Here is a 25,753-nt window from a genome sequence, read left to right on the forward strand (position 1 = left end):
AGTCTTTGGGTACTCTTGTTTATGTGTCCACTCCTCTGAGCGATTCTGTGGTTGTGGATCACATCTCTCGATCTTGTGTGGTTACATTCTGTGGTTATGAGACTAGAGCAGACCTTTTGTTACCTGATATGATCGACTTTGAGTTCATCCTGGGCATGGATTGATTATCTCCATATCACGCTATCCTAGATTACCATGCCAAGATCGTTACTTTAGCAATGCCAGAGTTGCCGAGATTGGAGTGGAAGGGTTCCTCCGTTAGTACATCTAGTCGAGTTATATATTTTCTGAAGGCTCTACATCTGGTCAAGAAGGGTTGTTTAGTGTATGTAGAATATGTTCGGGACACCACCGAAGAGTCTCCGACGATTGATTAAGTGCAAGTAATCCGAGAGTTCGTTGATGTGTTTCCTTTGAACCTTCCGGGCATGCCGCCAGATTGTGATATTTATTTCTATATTGATTTGGCTCCACCCAGCCTATATCTATCCCACTGTACTGTATGGCTCCAAAAGAGTTGATGGAGCAGCTTGAGGAGTTATTAACAAATGTGTTTGTGAGACCAAGTATATCACCTTGGGGTGAACCAATGTTATTTGTGAAGAATAAGAAGGATGAGACTATGCAGATGTGCATTGATTACTGCCAGTTAAACAACGTCACCATCAAGAACAAGTACCCGTTGTCGCGTGTCGATACTTTATTTGATCAGTTGCAGGGTGCTAGGGTGTTTCCTAATATCGACTTGAGATCGGGGTACCATCAGTTGCAGATTCGGGACTCATATGTTCCGAAGACTACTTTCCGTACTAGATATGGCCATTATGAGTTTCTAGTGATGTCTTTCGACTTGATTAATACACCAACGATGTTTATGAATTTGATGAATCGGGTGTTCAGGCCTTATATTGATTTTTTTGTTATCGTCTTCATTGATGACATCTTGATTTACTGATGCAGCCTGGGGAGCACTAGCAACATGTGAGAGTTGTGCTTCAGACATTTGAGAGAACAAAATCTATATGCGATGTTCTCCAAGTGTGAGTTTTGGCTAGAGTATATGGCATTCTTGGGGTATGTTGTATCATGAGAGGGTATTAAGGTGGATTCCAAGAAGATTGAGACAGTTTATAGTTAGCCACGTCCCACTTCGGTGACTGAGATCAGGAGTTTCCTGGGATTAGCAGGTTATTATCGCTGGTTTGTGTAGGGCTTTTCATCCATTGAAGCACCTTTGACTATATTGACCCAGAAGAGTGCTCAATTCCATTGGTCCGATGATTGTAAGGCGGACTTTCAGAAGCTCAAGACAGTTTTAACTACAACACCGGTTCTAGTGTTGCCTTCCGGTTCGGGGATGTATATTGTGTATTGCGGCACTTCACGCATTGGATTTGGTTGTGTATTGATGCTAGAGGGGCGAGTTATTACATATGATTTACGTCAGCTGAAGATTCATGAGAAGAACTACCATGTGCACGATCTAGAGTTAGTCGCGATTGTGCATACTCTTAAGATCTGGAGGCATTACCTTTATGAAGTGTCATATGAGGTTTACACTAATCATCGCAACTTACCGTATTTGTTCAAGCAAAGAAATCTCAATCTGAGGGAGCGTAGATGGCTTAAGCTACTGAAAAATTATGATATCACCATTATTTATCATCCGGGCAAGGCAAATGTGGTCGCAGATGTCTTAAGCAGGAAGGAAGAGAGTATGGGTATCTTGGTATTCATTTTAGTAGAGGAGAGGCCACTAGTTTTGGACATTCTGTCCTTTGCTAATAGACTTGTGAGATTGGATATTTCACAGCACAGCCGGGTTCTTGCATGTGTTGTTGCCCAGACTTAATTATTGGGACAGATTAAGGCTCGACAATTTGATGATCCACATTTGGCAGTTCTCAGAGAGACGACACTATAGGGTGGTGCCAAGGAGGTTTCTCTTAGCGAGGATGGTGTTCTGCGACTATAGGGTCATCTATGTGTTCCCAATGTCGATGGCTTGAGGGAGAAAATTCTAAAAGAGGCACTTAGTTCATGGTATTTCATTCACCCAGGTGCTATGAAGATGTATTGTGACCTGAGACAACATTATTAGTGGCAGCGAATGAAGAAATACATAGTGGAGTATGTAGCTAGGTGCTTAAATTGCCTGCAGGTCAAGTATGAGCACCAGAGGGCAGGGGGCCTATTTCAGCAGATGATTATACCTGTGTGGAAATGGGAACGCATTACTATGGACTTCGTAGTTGGGTTGCCACAGACTTTGCAAATGTTTGATGCAGTTTGGGTCATTGTTGATAGGTTGACCAAGTCGTCACACTTCATTCTAGTTGTGACTATCTATACATAAGAGAGGTTGTCCAGAATTATATTCGGGAGCTAGTCTGGTTGCACGGTATGCCTATTTACATCATATTAGATAGGGGCCCTCAGTTCACATTGCATTTCTGGAGAGTTGTACAGAGTGAGTTGGGGAGCTGTATAGAGCTCAGCACAACATTCCATCCTCAAACAGACGGACAGTCAGAGCGGACAGTTCAGATATTAGAGGACATGATAAGAGCATGGGTGATTGACTTTGGAGGACATTGGGATCAGTTCTTACCTTTGGCTGAGTTTTCTTATAACAATAGTTATTAGTCCAGCATTGAGATGGCTCCATTTGAGGCTTTATATGGCCGACGATGTCCTTCTCCCATTAGGTGGTTTGAGCCCAGTGAGTCTACATTTTACGATACTAATTTGTTGAAAGATGCCTTGGAAAAGGTAAAGCTAATTTTGGAGAGACTTCACATAGCACAGTCCAAACAAAAGAGTTACGTAGATCAGAAGGCGTAGGATGTATCATTCATGGTCGGTGAGAAGGTTGTCTTAAAAGCCTCGCCGATGAAGGGTATTATGAGATTCAGGAAGAAGGGCAAGTTGAGCCCCAGGTTTATAGGCTCATTTGAGGTGTTGAGACGAGTTGGGGAGGTTAATTATAAGCTTGCGTTACCCCCAGCCTATCAGGAGTTCATTCAATTTTTCAAGTGTCTATGCTTCGAAGGTATCACGCCGACTTGTCTCATATGTTGGACTTCACTACTATTCAGCTAGATGAGAGCTTGTGTTATGAGGAGGAGCGAGTTGCTATTGTTGATAGACAGGATTGCCAGTTGAGATCCCAAAGGATTTCCACGGTAAAGGTTTAGTGGAGGGGCCAACCTATCGGGGAGGCGACCTGGGAATCCGAAGAGGACATACGGAGCAGATATCCAAACTGATTCAGCACTTCAAGTATGAGTCTAAACCCGTTTGAGGATGAACATTTGTTTAAGTGGTGTAGAATGTAATGACCCGATCGGTCGTTTTGCTTTCTAGAACCACATTCCCCTAAATAGGACTTCCCGTACTTGCTTTTACTGATTTATGACTTACGGGGATGGTTGGTTCGGGATTTGGAAAAATTTGGGTTGAAATCGGAACACTTGGTTCCTTAAGGTTGTCTTAAAAGGGCAAGTTTGACTTCGATTAACATTTTGAGTAAACGACCTCGGAATCGAGATTTGACTGTTCTAACAGGTACGTATGGTGATTTCGGACTTGAGCATATGTTCGGATTGGGTTTTGGATGACCCGGGAGCGTTTTGGCGCATAATAGTGAAAGTTGGTTCTTGAAGGTTTTTAGAAGTTTTTGAAATTTGGTTTGGAGTGGTTTTTGGTGATATCGAGGTCCAAACAGAATTCTGAGCCTAGGAATAGTTCCGTGATTTCATTTAAGACTTGCACTCAAAATTTTGTATCATTCCAAGTAGTGTAAGTACGTTTTCGCACATTGGAAGTAAATTGAAGAACTTGAAATTCATAAGTTTTATTCAATTGGTTTTAGGGTGTGATTCCTGGTTTTAATGTTGTTTTGGGCGTTCCGAGGGTTGAGCGAGTATGATTTATCATTCCGTACTTGTTGGTAAGCTCAAGCGGGGCCTTTAGGGACCCCGAGCTTCAATCGGACGAGGCTTAAACTAAGTTGAAAAATTTGAGCAAGAGCGGAAGCTTCAGCTTCTGTCATAACCGCACTTGCGGTTGGTCACCAGCAGGTGTGAACTCGCAGAAGCGGGCCAACCACAGCAGAAGCGCCAAGGAAGGGCAGCCCAAGCACCGCAGAAGCGGCTCCCTTTCTGTAGAAGCGGGGCCCGTCCGCAGGTGTTATGCCAGCCGACCTAGACCACTTCCGTAGAAGCGGACCATTGACCGCAGAAGCAGGGGTGCACATGCGGCCCAGTGACCGCATGTGCGGAAAAGCTGGAGGTAGACCACTTCATTTAACACGGGACATAAGCACTTTTTAACTCATTTTCACTCCATTATTGGGTGATTTTTAAGCTTCTTGAGAGGGATTTTAATCTAGATTTTGGAGTTAAGTAATTTCTACCATATGTGAGTTAAGTACTTAGATTATGGGTACATTAACATGTATAAATTGTGAAAATCATAGGTTTAGATGAAAAACCTAGGGCTTGACAAGAACGAGATTTTTACCACGAAATCGGCCATGAAACTTAGCGATAATCATATATTTATGTTCCTTAGGTTATGGTAACAACTTCCTTCGAAAATATCTGACATCTAGGCACATGGGCCCAGGGGTAAATTTTAGGAATCTTGTCTTTGGGGTTGGGTAATCACTTTACCAGTTAGAATATGAACTTTTGAGCCTATAATGATTGGTTTTTACATTATTTGAATAGTTACGAACAATTCAGCTCTGGTTTGAGGGTTTGAGCGCATTCTTGAGTTGGAAATAGGCCGAAAATAAGGTAAGTCTCTTTTCTAACCTTGTAAGAGGGAAATTTCCCCATATGTGAACTTAATTAAATGTGATTAATTGTGGGGGTTATGTACGTAAGAAGTGACAAGAGTCCGTACGTATCTACTATTTCTGTTATGTCCAGGTAGTTTTAAGTTTACACCATGCTTTGTTGACACTATTATTTGATTTTATGATCTAATTGTTACGAAAGGAATTAAGTTGAGGAAATTCTAAGGATTTAAAGGCTTCAAGTTGAATTGTCTTCATTTTTTATAAAAAAAAGTAAGGATGGGTTATGATTTAAATGATAAAATTATGTTTCACCGCATCACACATACGATTCGTGAGCGGAGTTATATTTTTACCACGCCGTATGTATGATTTGCGAGCGGGGTGAATAGATGCATCTATGATTCGTGTCGTTCGGCCCTCGCCGGTGCATAGTTTAATTTGCTGTTGGATTGAGACGAACGTCCTCGATGGTGTTTGTGTGTGATAATTGAACTGGAATCTCTTAATAGTTCATATAATTTGCTGCTTTAAAGTTTACTACTTTTTAAATAAAGAAGGTGCTTGAGTTCTTAGACATGATGAAAGGTTTTTTCAGTTATTATTCTTGTTTTGAGCTTGTTGTTTTATCTACACACATCATGTTTTACAACTTTAACTTCATATTATTATATTGTTGGCCCTAGTAATTGTTGGAGTCGACCCCTCGTCACTACTTCTTCAATGTTAGGTGAGATACTTACTTGGTACATATTTTTATGTACTCACGCTACACTTCTTTACTTGATTGTACAGGCTTTGAGGCAGGTGCATCTGGCCATCAGTCCAGAGCGTAGATTTGACTTCTCAGCTTTAGACTTCCTAGTGAGATGCTTTTTTGAGCCATTCTTCAGCAGCTGGAGTCTCTTTTATGTCTTTATTTCTTGTCTATTTCTTTTCTAGACAGTAGGATAGTATGATTTTGTAAATTCTACTAGATTGCCAAAATACTTGTGACACAAGGTCTTGGCACAAATGTTAGTAAACTCATTATTTAAATTCGAATTATTTCTTCCATTTATTTATGCTAAAATTTCAAACTCCTAATTTTTTATCAATAAGGAGAAGTTATCACGTACTAACTATTTAAATGAGAATTCACTAGTTGATTAGCGTTGGCTTGCCTAACAATGGTGTTGGGCACCATCACAGGCTAATATGGAATTTGGGTCATGATAGTTCTAATAGGTTCGTATGATGATTTCGTACTTAGGCGTATGTTCGGATCGGGTTTTTGATGACCCGTGAGCGTTTCGATGCCTATTTTGGAAGTTTGCGTTTTGAAAGAATTTCCTGAATTTGGGGGTGGAGGTGTATTTTATGTTATCGATATGCGTTTGAAATTCCGAGTTTGGGAATAACTCCGTATGGTGATTCTGGTATAGGGAGCGTTTTTGGAAGTGGATTCAGATGTAAGTAGGTCATATTGGGGTCATTTGGCGAATGTTAGAAATTTGAAGGTTTTTGAGAAGTTTGACCGGGAGTGGACTTTTGATGATGGGTTTTAATTCTGATTCCCAAAGTTGGAGCAGGTCTGTAATGTCGAATGTGACTTCAGTGCAAAATTTGAGGTCAATCGGACATGATTTTATAAGTTTCGGTAGCGAATGTAGAAGTTTGAAGTTCTAAAGTAAATTAAGCTTGAATTAGGGTAAGATTCATGATTTCGGCATTGTAGGATGTTATTTGAGGCCTTGAGCAAGTTTATGTTATGATATGTGACTGGTTGGTATGATTGGATGGGGTCTCGGGGGCGTCGGGTGTGTTTCGAGGTGGGTTCGAATAATTTCGGGCTGTTTTGAAACTGCTGATATCTGGTATCTGGTTTCCTTCTGACATTCGCGAAGAGGAATTTTGTGGCTTCACGGTTTTGGCCTTCGCGAACACGAGGCAGAAGTCGCGAACACAGAGGGGTCGCCTGAGGAAACTACACGAACGCGAAGGGCCAATCGCAAATGCGTAGAGGATAAGGGGGAACTGGGCCTAGAGCCATTTAGCCTTCGTGAATGCGGAGCTCCGATCGCGAATGCGAAGAAGGGCGGACCTGGGCTGGGTAGAATGTTCTAAAAGTTGGGCGAGTTCATTTCACCCATCAAACATGAGGTAAGTGATTTCTACTATTTGTGAGCTAAATATAAGGTTTATACATGGATTTAGACATGAAAATTTGTAGAAACTAGGAATTTTGAAGAAAAACCTAGAAATTGATATTTTTGGATTTTGACAACGAATTTGGACATGGAATTTGGAATAAATTATATATTTGGGTTCGTGGTGTTATGGGTAAAGTTTATCTTCAAAAAACATTGGAATTGGGCCCATGGGTGATTTTATTGACTTTTCGAATGGGGCTGGAATTTATGGTAAATTGAATTGTTATGAGTATTAGAGTATATTTTTATTGATTTGCACATTGTTTCACTATTTTTGTAGCATTGGGTATCGTTTTGAGGTGTTAGAGTGGCGTTGGAGCCGGTTATGGGACTTATGCGCGAGGTAAGTCTCTTGTCTAACCCTGTGAGGGGAAAATTACCCTTAGGTCTTGTAAATTTATGTGTGCTACTTGTTGTGGGGGCTACATATGAGCGAGGTGACGAGAGCCCATACATAACTACATTCATGTTATTGTTTGGTTAAGCTTAGGTTCATATCATGCTATAGCTATACTATTTGAGCAGTCCCTTACCTATTAAATTTCTTTGTTTTACATTATTACTTGAGACTAGACTTGCTATTGTAGAGACTTCACGAGTCCATGATTAGTGACTGAATAATTTTACTCCTCTTACGAAGTGATACCAGGATATATATATGTTTCATTGAAATATTTTTTGTTAAAGAAATTATAACTCACACGTTTATTCATAAGTGGGGTCAAGGACCCATCAAAGCTTCTTATTCTAACGGGATCGGGTCGTTCGCCTCGATATAATTTATGTACCACACTCTCATGGGAGCGGGTCATTCACCTCGGCAGTTTAATGGATCCATCTATGGTTCGTGTCGTTCGACCATCGGCAGTTCACAATTATTATGATGGATCGGACCGTACACCTCGACATTCCTATAAAAATATTCCCAGGTAATCGTGCGTAATGTTTGGCATGAAGCCAGTGTATATGTGAGTTTTCCTGATTTGAATTATGATAACCTACTTAATGAGATCCACTATGTCTATAGATATGCTCCGATTAAGGAGGGAATATCTAACGGAGATCTTGAGTTTATTGAAAATAGGAGGATTATACCACGTATTTATACTCGTTTATTTCGTTTATTTGTTCTGCCTCATATCTGCTTATCATTACTGTACCTGATATTATTGGACCACTAGTAAGTGTCGGTGTCGACCCCTTGTCACTACTCCTCCGGGGTTAGGCCAGATACTTATTAGGTACGCGTTATTTTCGTACTCATACTACACTTGCTGTATATTTTATTGTACAGACGCATATACATTTAGTGCCTTGTGGGCGCAACGGCATGGTGGACACGGGGACTTAGGTGAGCTGCATCTCATGTTACGATCAGTAGCCTACAACGTCTCTTTCAAGGTATTATATTTTTTTCTCTTCTGTCCAATGTTGTATTCCAGACAGATGATGTATTTTATTTTATTCGTCCTAGTTGATGATCATGCACTTGTGACGCCAGGTTTTGGGGTAAGTATGAGTTGTTCAGTACTGGAAATTATTAAAAACATTATTATTTAATCCATCAATTATTTCTTATTATTTAATTAAAGGGAAAATTTATGATTTCAAAATACTAAAATAAGAACCAAATTTATTATTTATTATTGGCTTCCTGACCGCGGTGTTTGGTGCCATCACGACCTTTAATGGATTTTGGCTCGTGACAAATCCTGAATAGATTGGAACATACCCCAAAACGTAGCCTAGAAGAAAGTATTAGGTGTGATGCGATCAAATCATATTTGTTTCCCTAAACTTCATATAGATGTCATTAGGAGGAAATTAGTCGTTACAAATGGGAAGAACCTTAAAGTACTTTTATACACAATAAAGATACAAATAAGGAGTTATGACGCCTGACAAAGTTCTTTCTTAACTTTAGATTAGAAAAATTAGAGATACATAAAACAAAATCTACAATTATACTGTGACCAAAGAAGTACAAACATGAAATTCTTGTGAATGACATTCTCTTCATATTTATTGTAGTAATTAGGTTCTACCACCCTAAACACAACTGTGTAGTAAGCATCTCAATATCGTTTTCTATACTGGTAAGTACGTTTAAGCATAAAACTATTTTCACCCATTTTTGTAATTTCTACACACTTTTCACGCACATTGTATGTATGTGTCACTGGATCTTGGTTTCTTGTCAAACTACAATAAAATACGATGAAATCAGTGTCATTTTATCAAAAGAATATGTTACGTTTTAATTAAATAACTTACTTATTTCTTGATAGATTTTTATTAGAAAAATTCAAAAGTCAATATTAAGCTGCAAAAATGATGTAATCTGTAGACGTGCCGATTAGGTTCGAATCAGATCCTTCCAAAACATATATGGTAAGTGATATAAATCTCATTTTTGATTTAGCAAAACAAATAAACCTCCCATTAATTTTCAAAATAGCAAAATGTCCTTGTTACTTTATTATTTTACTAGTTTCTTAGCACGTGCGTTGCACGTGTATGCCGACTCAAGTAATATAAATTTTTTTAATAGTTTAAAAAAATAAAATAAGAATTTAGGTGGATTCCCAAATTTCGGTGTGCTATAGTCCACACCATCTTCATGAATTTAGACGACCGATCCGAATCTCCTAAAACTTAGCGTTCACCTAGAAAATCATCTTAACTTGTGAAGATGAACTATTAAAATTTAATTAGATATATATTATCTTTTTTACTTAATTTGATTTTATTTTAATTTTCAAATTTGAAAATGGCGAATGTTATATCTTTAGCTAGCAAAAGAATTAAGCATACAAAGTTTCATCGATTATTTATCTGATTTTATCTACGATTTCTCTTATAAGTTTGTTTCTTAAAGTTTAGAGCAATTGAAATCTGATTTGAATGGAACATAACCCAAAACATAGCCTTGAAAAAGGTATTAGGTGTGATGCGATCAAATCATATTTTTTCCCTATACTTCATATACCTATCATTAGAACGAAGTTATTCATTATAAATGGGAAGAAACGTAAAGCACTTTTATATACAACAAAGATACAAATAAGGAGTTATGATGGCTAAAACAGTTTTTTCTTAACTTTAGATTAGAAAAATTAGAGATACAAAAATAAAATCTACAATGTTAATGTGACCAAAGAAGTAAAAACATGATATTCTTTTCGAGTGAAGGACATTCACTTCATATTTATTGTTGTAATTAGATTCTACCACCCTAAACACAACTGTGTAGTAAGAATCTCAATATTTTTTCTATACCGGTAAGTGCACTTTAGCATCAAACTATTTTCACCCATTTTTGTAATTTCTCCACACTTTACACGCCCATTGTGTGTGTGTGTGTCACTTGATCTTGGTTTATTGTCGAACTACAATAAAATATGATGAAATCAGTGTCATTTTATCAAAAGAATATATCAAATTTTAATTAAATAACTTACTTATTTCTTGTTAAATTTTTATTAAAAAAATTCAAAAGTTAGTATTAAGATGCAAAAATGATGTTATCTTAGACGTGCCGATTATGTTCAAATCATATCCTTTCAAAACATATATAGTAAGTTATATAAATCTCATAAATAAACCTCACATTTAATTTTCGAAATAGCAAAAATATCCTTTTTACTTTATAATAGTACTAGTTTCTCAGCACGTGTGTTGCACGTGCATGCCGAGTCAAGTAATACAATTTTGTAATAATTTAAAAAAATAATACAAGAATTCAGCATAATTCCCAAATTTTCGTAAGCTATAGTCCACACCATCTTCAAGAATTCAGGCGACCGATCCCGAATCTCCTAAAATTTGGCGTGCACCTAGAATAAGGGGCATGCAAGTTTTGGTGAATTATCAATGTGTATTCTGGTATGATGACTTGCTTATCGAGCTAGAGAAAATCATCTTAACTTACAAAGATGAACTATGAAAATTTAATTAGATATATATATTATTTTTTTTTACTTAATTTGATTTTATTTTAATTTTCAATTTTCAAAATGCTGAATGTTATATCTTTATCTAGCAAAAGACTTAAGCATATGAAGTTTCATCGATTATTTGTCTGATTTTATCCACAACTTTCTCATATAAGTTTGTTTCTTGAAGTTTAGAAATTTTATTTCATAACTTATAAGTTGTATAACAATGTACATTTAAGAAAACATGAATTGTTTTCACTTAGGATAGTGTCACAACCCGAATATCCCACCGTCGGGATTATAATGGCGCCTAACATCTCACTCGTTAGGCAAGCCAACGTTAGAGTTCTATTCACCCTTCTCCTTTACATTTTATAACTAAAATTAACAAAACTAAATCAAATAGAAATAAATGCGGAAGTTCATAATAACTCGGCTAACTATATATTATTAATAGTGCTGAAGCTATTATCACCCAGAAACTGGTGTCACAATCCATGAACATACTACGAATAACTACAAATACTGGTCTGAAAGAAGTACATCCGTCTTGATAGAAAAGAAAACAGTTAAATAGAAATATAGGAGGGGACTGTAGGACCTGCGAATGCCAGCAGGACTACCTTGGGTCTCCTGGATAAAGTATCTGCAATTGACCTCTCGATCAGCCACTACCAGCTCCGAAATTTGCACAGAAATTGCAGAGTGCAGCATCAGTACAACCGACCCCATGTACTGGTAAGTGCCGAGACTAGTCACGAGGCTACGACGAGGCATTTATAATATAACCTACATACGATATGTAATAAAGCAAAAAATAAGTACGGAACGAAATGGAACAGTAACTTGCAGCACAAAATAAATACAGACTTGCCAGTACTCAGCTATAACCAATCCTTAATAGAGTTACAATACTACAGAAATAAATCACAACAGAAGATGAATACATAAACAACAAAATGATGTGGCACACATCCCGATCCCACCAGATAATCAGTAACAATAAAAACATTCACCCTTATTACTCTTGTAGTGACGTGCAACCTGATCCCACCAGTCCACCATTATTACTCCTCAATATATATCACCCTTATTCCTCCTGTTGCGACGTGCAACCCGATCCCATTAGTCCACCCTTATTACTCCTGTTGTAGAGTGCAACCCGATCCCACCAGACAATCACATTTCACCCTTATTCCTGTTGTGGCGTGGAATCCGATCCCACCATATCAGTACCAAACACACAATAAGAACAAGGATTTCACAATTCAGCTCAAACTCTCCACAACATTTATGCCTCAAACCAAAACAAATGGCGATCTATAGAATTATGAAACTTCATCAATTAATACTACACAGTGAGACCAACAAAAATGTACCATGAATAACCGATAAACCAACTTAAACAAATAATGTGATGTAATGAACTACAGAATAATTAATACCTTCAATAATGAAAACAACATCTAACAAGAAGTAATTAAATATGGAAGCATCAATAAGCATGTTATGGTTAACACAGTAAAACAATATATTAGGAACGGGGAAAGGGAATAGGCTAAAAAGATAATTTTGGTGGCGCATAGGTACTCTTCACCACACCTATACACCACACACATATATTTTCACATAGCAATGAAGTCGGTGATTCATAATGTTTCAATTCAAAGTTAGACACAATACTTACCTCAATCCAACGGCTAAATAAAAGCCCAATTACCACTTTTCCTCTAGATTCCACCTCCAATCCGCTCGTATCTAGTCATAATTAACTTAATAACTGATGTGCCGGAGAATTTTGGCACATTTCAATACTAATTGCTTATATTTTAGCTTGTTTTAATGCAATTATCTCCGTTACTTATGTAGTTTTGTTATTTCTACAGTACATAAGGACTGAGAACCCAAGTACATGGAAATGGAAGCAAAAAGACAAGAAAAGAGCAAAATGTAGCAAAAATGCTGGTCTGCGATACACTATGCGATCGCAGATAAGACATGCGAGCCGCAGAATGCACATCAAATCGAAGACAAAAGCAGAGATCTGGGTTAAATCTCAAGTCAATAATGTGGTCCATTATGCGACTGCAGAACCAACATGCGAGCCGCAGAGTGAATCGCAAACCAACCATGAAGGTCACTGAAGGACGAAAATACGATGCAAAATGCGATCGCATTTCTGTAATGCGATCTGCATAATTGGAATGCGAAGAAGACCTGTAAACTAGGGTTCCAGTCTGCGATGAGGATGTTCAAGATGCGGACTGCATACGTGCTCTGCGACAAGAATGCGATCGCATATCAGACCTGAAAGGGCATTTTTGTCCGTTTTCTGTCCCGGTTTTAAGTCCACTATAAATAGTTTTATGATGTCTTTGTGGGCTCATCTTGTCTAGTCTTTGAACCACATTCCAAGACATTAATATTCCTCACTTTTGGAAGCTTTTGGGTGAAGATTATCTACTTTGTAAGCTTTTATGACATTAAATAATATTTGTTTTTTGTATTGTAATATGAGTAGCTAACTTTAAATACTAAGGATATGGATCCTAAATGGGTGTTATGCTAATGGGTGTTTAACATTGAATATATATATAATGGTTGGATGATATTTGTTTACTTCCCATGCTTCATTTATTGTTGGTGGTTGCAAACATTAACAAGTGCCATTAAATTCTTGCTTTGCTTGGGAAAGTGGGTTAGAATTTGGTAGAAGTAAATATCAATGACTCTAGGCTTTAAACCTTGTTTAATAGAATTGCTTAGGAATAAGTGGGTTTTACTTGGCATATATTGATGGTTCTAAATTGCAAATCTTTTATATTTGGGAAAATTATAAAGAGGAAATACTACTCAATTATTGAGAAATATTGGGTAGTCACTTAGACATCATTTGCATATCAAAAGAATCTTCCATTAGAAATATATCATAATAACACCGATAAGCATTACACTCCATTAAAGGGGACACAACCTTGGTTTCTTTAATCCAATTAATTACTCTATAAATATTCCAATTAGTTGATACTTCCAAACAAACTCAATCCATACTCTTGTTACTATAAAACCATTCTCTTGTTACTGTTAACCGAATAGAGATACGACTTTAGTCGAGCAACACACTATAAGAGTAACCTTTTCACACCTATTCCCTGTGGGATTTGACCCCAACCTTGTTTGGTTATTATATTTGACACCGACCGCCTTACACTATTTATTAAAGTGTAATTTGAGCGTATCAAATTTTGGCGCCGTTGCCGGGGAATACGATTTTGAAATTACTATTTAGTGTGTACTTTACTTAATGTCTATTTCTATTCTATCACACTTTTCTTGGTGTTGATAGGAAAACATATCTGAATATGGTGATGATACGGAGATAGAAATGGGAGAGAATCCTTTCGCAGACGTCGAGGAGTACATTGAGGATACTAACGCCATTGTACCGCCAGCTGTTGGAGCTGCAACATTTAAAGTGGAACATGGTCTAATTCTGATGCTCAAGGCAGAAGGATTTTTCAGAAACTCTACAGATGATGATCCAACACAACACCTTAGGAATTTCTTGGGTGTGTGTGCAATGCACAAACAAAACAATGTCTCTGACGATACCCTGAGGTTGAGATGCTTCAAGTATTCCCAAGCTGGGGATACGAGGAAATGGCTCCAGAATTTGCCACCCAACTCTATCCATTCTTGGCCCGAACTTGTCCGGGCGTTTTTGTCTAAGTGGTTCCCGCAGAGCAAAAAGTCTGAGTTGCGGGATAAGATTTTCTTCTTCAAGCAGATACAGGGAGAGCAGTTGCATGAGGCATGAGATCGCTTCAAATTATACTTGGTGAGGTCTCCAAACCATGGTTTTCCGGATTCCATGTTATTGGAAAAATTTTATATGGGTTTGGATCCCATGAACCAAGCCATCGCCAAGAATGCAGCTGATGGATCTTTCATGGACAAATAATTTGCAAGAGTGACACAAATCCTGGATAAAATGGCAAAGCACAACCAAGCATGGCATTCAGAGGATACTACAGGAGGAATCTCATATGGCTCTCCTTCCTTGAGCAACTTAATAAAGGAAAATCAATAGAGGGATCAAGTGATTGCCGGGCTTGCAACAAATGTAAATGGGCTGACAAAGATGTTTACCGAGAATTAGACAAAGAAAGTGAATGATGTGGAAGATGTCCAACCCATCTTAGATGAAAATTTTGAGGAAGCAAATTATAACAACAACCCTCAAGGAGGGTATCAAAGGCAACCCTACCATGGTCAAGGGAAACAAAGCCAGTGGAGGCCAAACCCGCAAGGGCAAGGCAACCAACAATGGAGAAATGATCAAGGTAACTCGCATCAAGGAAATTGGAACAACAACAACAACTTTGCAAACCGGATCTCCAACCCGTATGTTCCCCCAAAAGGTCATTATGCAAATCAAGGGTCGTCAAGTGAGTCAAAGTTAGAAAGCATGCTTGAAAGAGTATTGCAAAACCAAGAAAAGTCTGACGCGTCCTTGAGAAACATGACTGAAGTTGTTGGCTCTCACGCCGCATCTATCCAAAAGTTAGAGATGCAAATGAGAGACCTTTCAAGAGAGCAAAACCCAAAGCAAAAAGGGCAACTTCCTAGTGATACCATTTCGAACCCGAAGAGTGGTGGAAGTGGCTCAACTTCTCATGTCATGGCAATAACTACAAGAAGTGGGAAGGTTTTACAAGGTGACATTGAGCAAGAGGTTGTTGGGGAAGAAGCTGAACAAGAAGTTGAAGCAGAAGAGCAAGGGTTTGTTGAAGTTGAAAGGGTGCCGGAAAAAGAGAAGGTGCAAGAAGTGAACCAAGAAGGGTTGAAGGAGAAGAAGAAGGAGAAAACAAAAGCTCCACCTCCTATTCCTATACCTCCTCCGCCTTTTCCTCAAAGACTTGTTAGAAGGGTTGATGATAGCAAGCTTGAAAAATTCTATGATATTCTAAAGCAATTGTCGGTGAACATTCCATTCTTGGAGGCTTTTCAAGAAATGTCGGGGTTTGCCAAATATTTGGAGGATTTGATCACCAAAAAGAGGACCACAAAGAATGAGGTGGTAAACATGACTCAGTGAGTTAGCTCTATTATTGCCACAAGCCCTGTCCAAAAGAAAGAGGACACGAGAGCATATACTATTCCATGCACTATCGGGGAGCGTGACTTTGCAAAAGCCCTTTTGTGACAATGGGGCTAGCATCAACTTGATGCCACTTTCCATCTACAAGCAAGCGGGATAAGGGATGCCGAGGCCAACAAGCATGAGGTTACAAATGGTCGATCGATCTATTAAGCGACCTGTAGGAATTGTTGATGATGTGATTGTGAAAGTTGGAAAATTCCATTTGCCCGCCGACTTTGTAATTCTTGACTGTGTTGTTGATAAAGAGATCCCTATCATCTTGGGGAGATCATTCCTAGCCACGGGAAGAGCACTCATGGATTCGGAGCGAAATGAAATTAAGTTCCGGGTAAATGATGAAGAAGTTACATTTCAAGCGAGCAAGGGTATGAAATTACCCCGTGAGTATGAGAGCATTTCAGTGATAGATGTGGTTGATGAGGTTGAAGATGCCGTCGAATTGAAAATGGAAGAACAATGCCTTGGTGAGGCATTGGCGGCTATCTTGGTAAACTTTGATGGTGAGGACATGGATGGGTACATGGAGTCGGTAAATGCATTGGAGAGTCTTGGATCCTATACTTACACTCCGTCATAGCTTTCTCTTGACTTGGATAATAGGGCCACACCTCGCGTCAAGCCATCAATCATTGAGCCACCACAACTAGAGCTCAAGCCTCTCCTGCCGCACTTAAGGTATAAATTTCTTGGCTCTAATGATACTTTACCCGTAATCATTTCGTCTTTGCTAAATGATGTGCAGGTAAACCAATTGTTGGAAGTCTTCAAAGAACATAGGCATGCAATTGGATGGACCATTGCGGACATTCGTGGAATCCCCGCGGGAATTTGTGAACATAAAATCCAATTGGAGAGCGAAACAAAGACAAGTGTGGAACATCAAAGGCGGTTGAACCCGTCAATGCAAGAGGTAGTAAAGAAGGAGATTATCAAGTGGCTGGATGCCGGTGTAGTTTACCCCATTGCCTACAGTTTGTGGGTGAGCCCGGTACAATGTGTGCCAAAAAAGGGTGGCATGACCGTGATCGAAAATGAGAAGAATGAGCTCATTCTAACGCGAATTGTGACTGGATGGCGAGTTTGTATGGATTATTGGAAACTTACCAGTGCTACTTACAAGGACCACTTCCCTATGCCTTTTATTGATCAAATGCTTGATCGGCTAGTGGGGAGGTAATTTTATTGTTTCCGTGATGGTTACTCTGGCTACAATCAAATCAATATCGCTTTGGAAGATCAAGAGAAAACTACGTTCACTTGCCCATATGGCACTTTTGCTTTTAGCCGGATGCCATTTGGCTTGTGCAATGCTCCGGCCACTTTCCAAAGGTGTATGATGTCCATCTTCTCCGACATGGTTGAGGACTTTCTTAAAGTCTTCATGGATGATTTCTCGGTGGTTGGTGATTCATTTGAGCACTGTCTTAACAATCTTAGACAAGTGCTTAAGCGATGCGAAGAGACCAACCTTGTGCTAAATTGGGAGAAGTGTCACTTCATGGTTGACGAAGGCATTGTGCTTGGCACAAAATTTCAAAGCATGGTATTGAAGTCGACCGGGCAAAGATTGAGATTATTTCTAAGCTTCCTCCACCGACCTCCGTGAAAGGTGTTAGAAGTTTTTTAGGGCATACCGGGTTTTACAGACGCTTCATCAAGGACTTCTCCAAGATTGCTAACCCCATGTGCAAACTCCTCGAAAAGGATGCCAAGTTTGTGTTTGATGAGAACTATCTTAAAGCTTTTGAGGAGTTAAAGCAAAGGCTCACCACGACACCCATTATTGTCATGCCCGATTGGTAGCTCATGTATGACGCCAGTGGTGTAGCCATAGGAGCAATGCTTGGCCAACGTCACAACAAAGTTCTCCACCCGGTGTACTATGCAAGTAAAACTCTCAATGGGGCACAAATGAACTACACGGTAACTGAGCAAGAGCTTCTTGCTATTGTGTATGCTTTTAAAAAATTCTGGGCTTATTTGTTGGAGTCCAAGGTGGTGGTATACAGTGATCATGCGGCTATTCGATATCTCATGGCAAAGAAGGATGCAAAGCCTCGATTAATTTTATGGGTCTTGTTGTTTCAAGAATTTGACTTCGAAGTCAAAGATCGCAAGGGAAATCAAAATCAAGTGGCGGATCATTTGTCAAGGCTTGAGGAAGAAGGGAGACCATAGGGAGATCTTGAAATCAATGATGCATTACCTAATGAGCACATAATGGCATTATCTAGCACTTTTGCTCCTTGGTATGTCGATATTGCTAACTACTTGGTTAGTGACCTTATCCCGGACAGATTGGAATCTTATCAAAGAAAGAAGTTTCTGAGAGACTGCCGGCAATACTATTGGGAGTAACCATACTTGTTCCGTGTTTGTGCTGACAATATTATCAGAAGGTGTGTTCCTGAAGAAGAGGTTATGCCAATCCTCAAGGCATGCCATGACTCACCGGTTCAGGGTCATCATGGAGGAAATCGGATGGCGGCTAAAGTTCTTGAATGTGGGTATTATTGGCCTTCCATCTACCATGATTCCAATCAAATGGTCAAGGCTTGCGACCAATGTCAACGACAAGGTTCAATCTCTAAGAGGCATGAAATGCCAATGCACTTTGTGATGGAGATAGAGATTTTTGACGTGTGGGGAATCGACTTCATGGGCCCCTTTGTAAGTTCTTGCGGGATGAAATACATCTTGGTGGCTGTGGACTACGTGTCCAAATGGGTTGAAGCAGTTGCCTTACCAAACAATGAGGGAAGGAGTGTGACCGCCTTCTTGAAGAAAAACATATTCACTCAGTTTGGCACTCCTAGAGTCATCCTTAGTGACGGTGGATCTCATTTTTGTAACAAGGCATTCTCGGGGCTGCCTGAGAAGTATGGCGTAAGCACAAGTTGTCCACACCTTATCATCCGCAGTCATGTGGTCAAGTTGAGGTTTCCAACCGGGAGATCAAGAGCATTCTAGCAAAAACTATGAACGCAAATAGGACCGACTGGTCAAGGAAGCTAGATTATGCATTGTGGGCATACCGCACGGCCTACAAAACCCCTATTGGTACTTCTCATTATCGGTTAGTCTTTGGTAAAGCATGTCATCTACCCGTGGAATTGGAACACAAAGCTATGTGGGCGTTGAAAAGGCTGAACTTAGATTGGGCTGAAGCTGCAAATTTGAGGTTAACACAACTCAATGAAATGGAGGAATTCCGGTTCCATGCTTATGAAAGTGCAGCTGTGTACAAAGAACAGATGAAGTTTGTCCATGACAAGAAGATCTTGAAAAGAGAGTTCAAGACGGGTGATTTGGTCTTGCTCTTTAACTCAAGGCTCAAATTGTTTCCGGGCAAGCTTAAATCAAAATGATCCGGTCCATTCAAAGTGGTCAATGCCTCTCCTTATGGAGTTGTGGAATTAGAATCAACAGATGGGTCCCAGACATTCAAGGTAAATGGCCAACGCATCAAGCACTACTTGGGCACTGATGGAGAAAAACATTTGGTGGAGCAGCTGACTCTCAAAGATGGTCCATGCCCGACCATTGAGTGAAACCAAAGGAACATAAACTTCGTCGTGCCACAACGTTAAATCAAGCTCTTCATGGGAGGCAACCCATGTGTGAGTGCAGAGGGTTCAAAAGATCACAACAATTGGTACGAATGCATAAAAAGTGGAAGAAAAACCACTAGGTGAATTCTGCTGCACAAATGCGGTTGCATTTTAGCTACGCGGACCGCACTCCGACCGTAAACCTAAGCAGAAATTTGGGTTAAAATTGTGGTTGAAAATGCGGTGAGGTCGTGCATTATGCAGTCCGCATTTAATTTATGCGACCGCATTTTGCACCGCATTTGGTTCCCTTCAACTTGGTCCTTAACCTCATCGCATAACACACATGCGGTCACACTGTGTGTTATGCGGTGTCCTATCCATCGCAGAATCGACAAGGTAAGTCCGCATAACCCTCTTGTCTCTCACTCACTTAAAACAAAACAAAAAGAGGGGGGGAGAACACGAACGGACTTCGAACCAAATCAAGCTCAAATTGTGTGCAACCAAAGGACTCCATTTGTCATACTCATTGTCCCAATCATCAAACTCTACTGGTATGTACCCGTTTCTCCATCGTTTTATCTTTGATTTCCACTGTAGGTTCAGAGATTTTTTGTTTAAATCTTGTGCAAAAATGTGTTTAGATGCTTGTGTAGTTGCTTCTCTGTAGTGTAGATGCTTTTGGGTTGAAAATAATTAGGGGTACGGGGTAGAATGAAATAGGACCGCCATTGTTGAAAGCTTGGGTGACCTATGTAGAAAAAGGCATCTGCGGCCCGCATTGTGAAAATGCGGTCCGCATTTTGGCCGCACAACTAAACCCTAAATCTTCTGAAGAAGATGATGAAATGCGGTGTCTTTGCGATCACAGATTTGACATGCGGACCGCAAATTCACCGCAGAGTGATATAGAGATTTCAATTTTGAACCATATAGCAATGTCAATTCTGCGATGGTTATGCGGTCCGCATAGTGGTTATGCGACCGCGTAACTCACTACAGAATGAGACCACCAGTTGAGACTACAAGATATACGACAAGTATGCGGTCCCATTATGGTTTTGCGATCGCAGACCAGACCGTATTTTCTTTCTTGCTTTTGATTCATCTGTATCTTCTCCGTATTGTTAATGATATCACTCACTATGCACCATTGTGCAAATATGGGTCACGAGAGATTATCATCCTCTACATCAAGGCAGGCTTCCACCAGTAAGCGATTGCGGATAGAGGACAATGTGTCGAGCCCCTCCCAGTCTGAGGCGGAGGAGCTTAGGCCCTTAATCAATATAGAGGCTGAAGAGAGAATGAAACGATGTGAAGATTTCCAGCTCCGATTTGGGGTTGATGGGTCCAGGGAGGTATTTAGAAAAGGGCTCACAAAGCGCAAAATCCTTGGCGAGAAACAATTGAGCTTGAACGGGCTCAAATACAAATACCCCCATATCCTAGAAAACATAAAAACACGGAGATGGGAGAACTTCACTGAGCCACCCACGGAGTATAATGAGACCCTTGTGAGGGAATTATATGCATCCTATGGGGACTCCAGGAAGAAATACCACAAATGCAACAAAGTTTTCATCGACCAAGTGCTTGTCTGGGGAAAGACTGTTTTCTACAACATTGAGGCCCTTAATGAGTTCTACGTCAAAGGATGGAGAGCAGGCACAGCTGAGTACACTGAAAAATTCAAAAATAAGGAGAATGAATGTGGATGGATTGCCTCAGTGATAGCAAAAGGGACTCCCGCTTGGGTCGATCCTCAGCACAAGATATATAAGGAAGATCTTACGAGAGAGGGTCGTTATTGGCTCAGTTTTGTCACTTCTTGTTGGTACCAACTCAAAATGAAACTGAAATAGCCATAAAGAAGGCCCTTCTGATTGCTTGCATCATGACTGGTATCAAGATAGATGTGGGAGTGTTGATCTTCCAAGAAATAGGGATCCGAGCAATGCAGCATGCAACTTCACTTCCTTTCCCTTGCCTGATCACAGCTCTGTGTAAAGCTGTGAAAGTTCCCATCCTGCCAACTGATAAAACTGGAAAGGAAACGAGGGATATTTATATCACATGTATCATGGATATCTCTCGTACCACTGTTGTTGCTACCCCATCACATGTTCAGGTCCAAGATCTGATTGATCTAGAGCACAGTGACTCCCAGACACCAGTGACTCCTCAGGTTACAGTGGCCCCCACTTCCACTTCCGAGCCTGCTTCTCAGTCCACCACTGTCCAGCCTGCCATCACCACTCCTGCTGTCTCGAAGCTTGGTCTATTGGCTCAGCATGCCAATGCCAAAGTAGATCAGCTTTTGAAGACATTGCCAAATCTAATCAAACAAGGCCTGACGCTCATGAAATCCTCAGTGACAGCCCTCCAACAACAACAGTCAAAATATGAGGATTAGTCTACAACAACTTGAGTTGAGGGTGGAGAAGATAGAGTGGGGTGAAGTTAGTGGGTTGCCTGTACTCAAGAAGGAGGTTGCTTCTATGAAGACCGAGCTCCAAAAGATGCAGAACTTGGAGTTCGATCTATCATCCCTCCTTCCCACAGACGGTGATCAAGTGACAGGCATAATACCTCTGGACTTAGGTCTTGACTTTACTACATTGATGACTGATACTATCCCTCATACTGCCGGAGCTTCCCAGCTCCTTTTCGGGGAGGAGTCCGGAGGTTCTGGTGAATTAAAAGATGAGGAGGAAGATGGGAGCGAGGATGAAGAAAGTTCTGGATATTCAAGCGATGATGGCCCTCAGGATAAAGGAAAGCAGATTGCGGATACCTCTGTCGAGGATGCTATTATTGAGGAGGCTGCTATTGCAGAAGTGGAAAAAGTAGATCTGCAGACAGCGATCCAGCAGTCTCTAGTAGACATGGCCAGCCCTATAGCTCCATCAGTCACCCCACCATCAGTAGGCAAGAGTAGCAGCTCACAGGCTCTAGAACCAGCTCCAGCTCCAGCTCCAACTCCTGCTTTGGACCAGCCTAAGAGCATTATTCCATCAGGAGAGGTCATTCCTCAGACCGAGCTCTCATCAGTCCCAGCTTCCACATCTGAGGGTGACCCTTCCAGTACTCAGCCAGCTACTGACTCCCATAGCACTTAGTGTGCCTCAAGGAGCCACCCTCAAACTCTCTCTCTGTTTTTATGCATTGGGGACAATGCATGCTTTTAGTTGGGGGTGGAGGGTAGCATTGTAGATATTTTTGTGATATTGGAAACTGTTGTACATATGCATATCTTTATGTTACAATCAGACTCCTGTACTTATGTGTATTTTGTGTTCTGTATATATTAGTATGACTTCGGTACATGAGTTGTGTTATGAAATTCGTGATGATGTTAATATTAGTGTTTGTTTTGTGTTCATAATAGCATTGGGTAAATATGATACCGTTGTCCATATAAAAGAAAAACAACAAAAACAAGTAGATAGTGATTAGGAATCAATTGCTCTTGGTTTTTCTTCTCCCGGTTAAATATGATATTGTTGTCCATATAAAAGAAAAACAACAAAAACAAGTAGATAGTGATTAGGAATCAAGCATGTGTGTTTGTACATAGCATATACCCTTCCACATATAAAAAAATATATTGTTTTTGTCGACTTTTCCCAATGATGGATAGATTGACAACTTTCTTAAGGGAATTAGTCTTTGTGATCAACTTTGTGAACTTGAGGCTCGCTCTGCGACTCTATGGAGACCTAGAGTTATACATGTGTCTATGATGAAAGCCTTGAGTTGCCAAGTGTTGACTCGGAAGCGTCAAATTATGTGAATGAAACAGTTCGTGTACCATGTGTGTGTGAGTTCTCTGTGTGTATATAACTCTCGTGTTTACTTCTATCATCTAGAACTTGCCCGGTTGGTCTTTCAATGCTAATGATAGTATGTTTGGTTGGAGGGATGATCTTAGGCATTCTTTGTCTTATTTGCTAGACCTTTGTAGCCTTTCAAGCCGACCTGTACATAAATAATATCACTAGTACCCAATTTGAGCCTTCAAGCCTTTTCTTTGGCCAACTCATTACAAACCTCTCCATTTTTTTTGTAAAATAATCCACTCTCTTGAACCCGTCCCTCCTTGAACATTGAGAACGAGGCTAAAAGCCTAAGTTGGGGGTGGTGTTGTAGTGGAGATTGGTAAGGTTGTATATTGAGTTAGGACCACATGCCTCAAATGTGTTTGTTTTAGATTATTCAAGCTCCAAAACAGAAAAAAACAAGAGAAAGATTTGCGTACAAAAAAAAACAAGAGAAAATATGTGTATGTATATAAAGTATGGAGCCTTGAATAAAATTAGAAGAGGTATGTAAGGTGGTTCTATATTGGAAACTAGACGCAAATGAGGCTATGAGGGTGTGAAAAGAAGCAAAGTAAAAAAAAAATGGAAAATTGTGAGTAGTGTTCAAGGAGGGTGAAGTCACTTGTACCCAAATGTCTATCCAACCCTTCCCGAAACCTACATTACAAGCTTAAAAAGTCCTTATGAGACCTCCAACCGAACATTCTTGAATAAGCGGTGAATTAAAATAAGGGCAAGCTTATGGTATGAAATGTTGTAACACTTGAAGTTCTTTCTGAGAGTGAGTGTATTTGTAAACTGTCCCTTTTTGTTGTCCTTGTAAATATTGTGATTTTGGGACCTTCTTTCTAGTGAGGGTACATAATTTGTGGAGTTAAACAAAAGTTGAGCTTTTGAGTCAAATGCAATTGCACTCAGCTGAGGGTAACATTTTGTCACAATGTCTGAGGCTCAAGGTTCACAAGTTGATTAGTTTTCCTTGTATATACTATTGGTTCAGGAAGGGTAAAACAATTATAGATGCATGCTTGAAGTACTAGCAATGAACACCACCCGTAGTCATTATCGTTTCATGTTTTGTAAATAAAGTCTAGAATAGGCTAAGTTTGTTTGAGTTGCTTGAGGACAAGCAAGAGTTTAAGTTGGGGGTGTTGATGTGCCGGAGAATTTCGGCACATTTCAATACTAATTGCTTAGATTTTAACTTGTTTTAATGCAATTATCTCCGTTACTTATGTAGTTTTGTTGTTTCTACAGTACATAAGGACTAAGAACCCAAGAACATGGAAATGGAAGCAAAAAGACAAGAAAAGAGCAAAATGTAGCAAAAATTTTGGTCTGCGATACACTATGTGATCGCAGATAAGACATGCGGGCCGCAGAATGCACATCAAATCGCTGACAAAAGCAGAGATTTGGGTTAAATCTCAAGTCAAGAATGCGGTCCATTATGCAACCGCAGAACCAACGTGCGAGCCGCATAGTGAACCGTAAACCAACCATGAAGGTCACTGAAGGACGAAGATGCGATGCAAAATGCGATCACATTTCTCCAATGCGATCCGCATAATTGGAATGCGAATAAGACCTGTAAACTAGGGTTCCAGTCTGTGATTAGGATGTTCAAGATGCGGACCGCATACGTGCTCTGAGACAAGAATGCGATCGCATATCAGACTTGAAAAGGCATTTTTGTCTGTTTTCTGTCCCGATTTTGAGTCCACTATAAATAGTTTTATGATGTCTTTGTGGGCTCAACTTGTCTAGTCTTTGAACAACATTCCATGACATTAATATTTCTCACTTTTGGAAGCTTTTGGGTGAAGATTCTCTACTTTGTAAGCTTTTATGACATTAAATACTCTTTGGTTTTTGTATTGTAGTATGAGTAGCTAACTTTAAATACTAAGGTTGTGGACCCTAAATGGGTGTTATGCTAATGGGTGTTTAACATTGAATATATATATAATGGTTGGTTGATATTTGTTTACTTCTCATTCTTCATTTATTGTTGGTGGTTGCAAACATTAACAAGTGCCATTAAATTCTTGCTTTGCTTGGGAAAGTGGGTTAGAATTTGGTAGAAGTAAATATCAATGACTCAAGGCTTTAAACCTTGTTTAATAGAATTGCTTAGGAATAAGTGGGTTTTACTTGGCATATATTGATGGTTCTAAATTGCAACTCTTTTATATTTGGGAAAATTATAAAGAGGAAATACTACTCAACTATTGGGAAATATTGGGTAGTCACTTAGACATCATTTGCATATCAAAA

At 39.7% G+C, this 25,753-nt stretch overlaps 3 protein-coding genes across 3 annotated transcripts; all 3 read left to right on the plus strand.

The window, feature by feature from the left end:
* Positions 1–2,658: 2,658 nt before the first annotated feature.
* LOC138887122 (uncharacterized) lies at positions 2,659–16,032 on the plus strand. The gene is made up of 3 exons (XM_070168837.1): positions 2,659–2,772; positions 14,281–14,745; positions 15,094–16,032. The coding sequence occupies exons 1-3, from the start codon at positions 2,659–2,661 to the stop codon at positions 16,030–16,032; spliced, it is 1,518 nt and encodes a 505-aa protein (XP_070024938.1).
* Positions 16,033–19,076: 3,044 nt separating this feature from the next.
* Positions 19,077–19,649, plus strand: LOC138887123 (uncharacterized). The gene is made up of 2 exons (XM_070168838.1): positions 19,077–19,401; positions 19,519–19,649. Exons 1-2 carry the CDS (start codon positions 19,077–19,079, stop codon positions 19,647–19,649), a joined length of 456 nt encoding a protein of 151 aa, XP_070024939.1.
* Positions 19,650–22,174: 2,525 nt separating this feature from the next.
* LOC138887124 (uncharacterized) lies at positions 22,175–22,774 on the plus strand. The gene has a single exon (XM_070168839.1). The coding sequence runs from the start codon at positions 22,175–22,177 to the stop codon at positions 22,772–22,774; it is 600 nt and encodes a 199-aa protein (XP_070024940.1).
* The last annotated feature ends 2,979 nt before the right edge of the window (positions 22,775–25,753 follow it).

Source organism: Nicotiana sylvestris, chromosome 3 (genome assembly GCF_000393655.2).
Source record: "Nicotiana sylvestris chromosome 3, ASM39365v2, whole genome shotgun sequence".
Taxonomy (NCBI): Eukaryota; Viridiplantae; Streptophyta; class Magnoliopsida; order Solanales; family Solanaceae; genus Nicotiana; species Nicotiana sylvestris.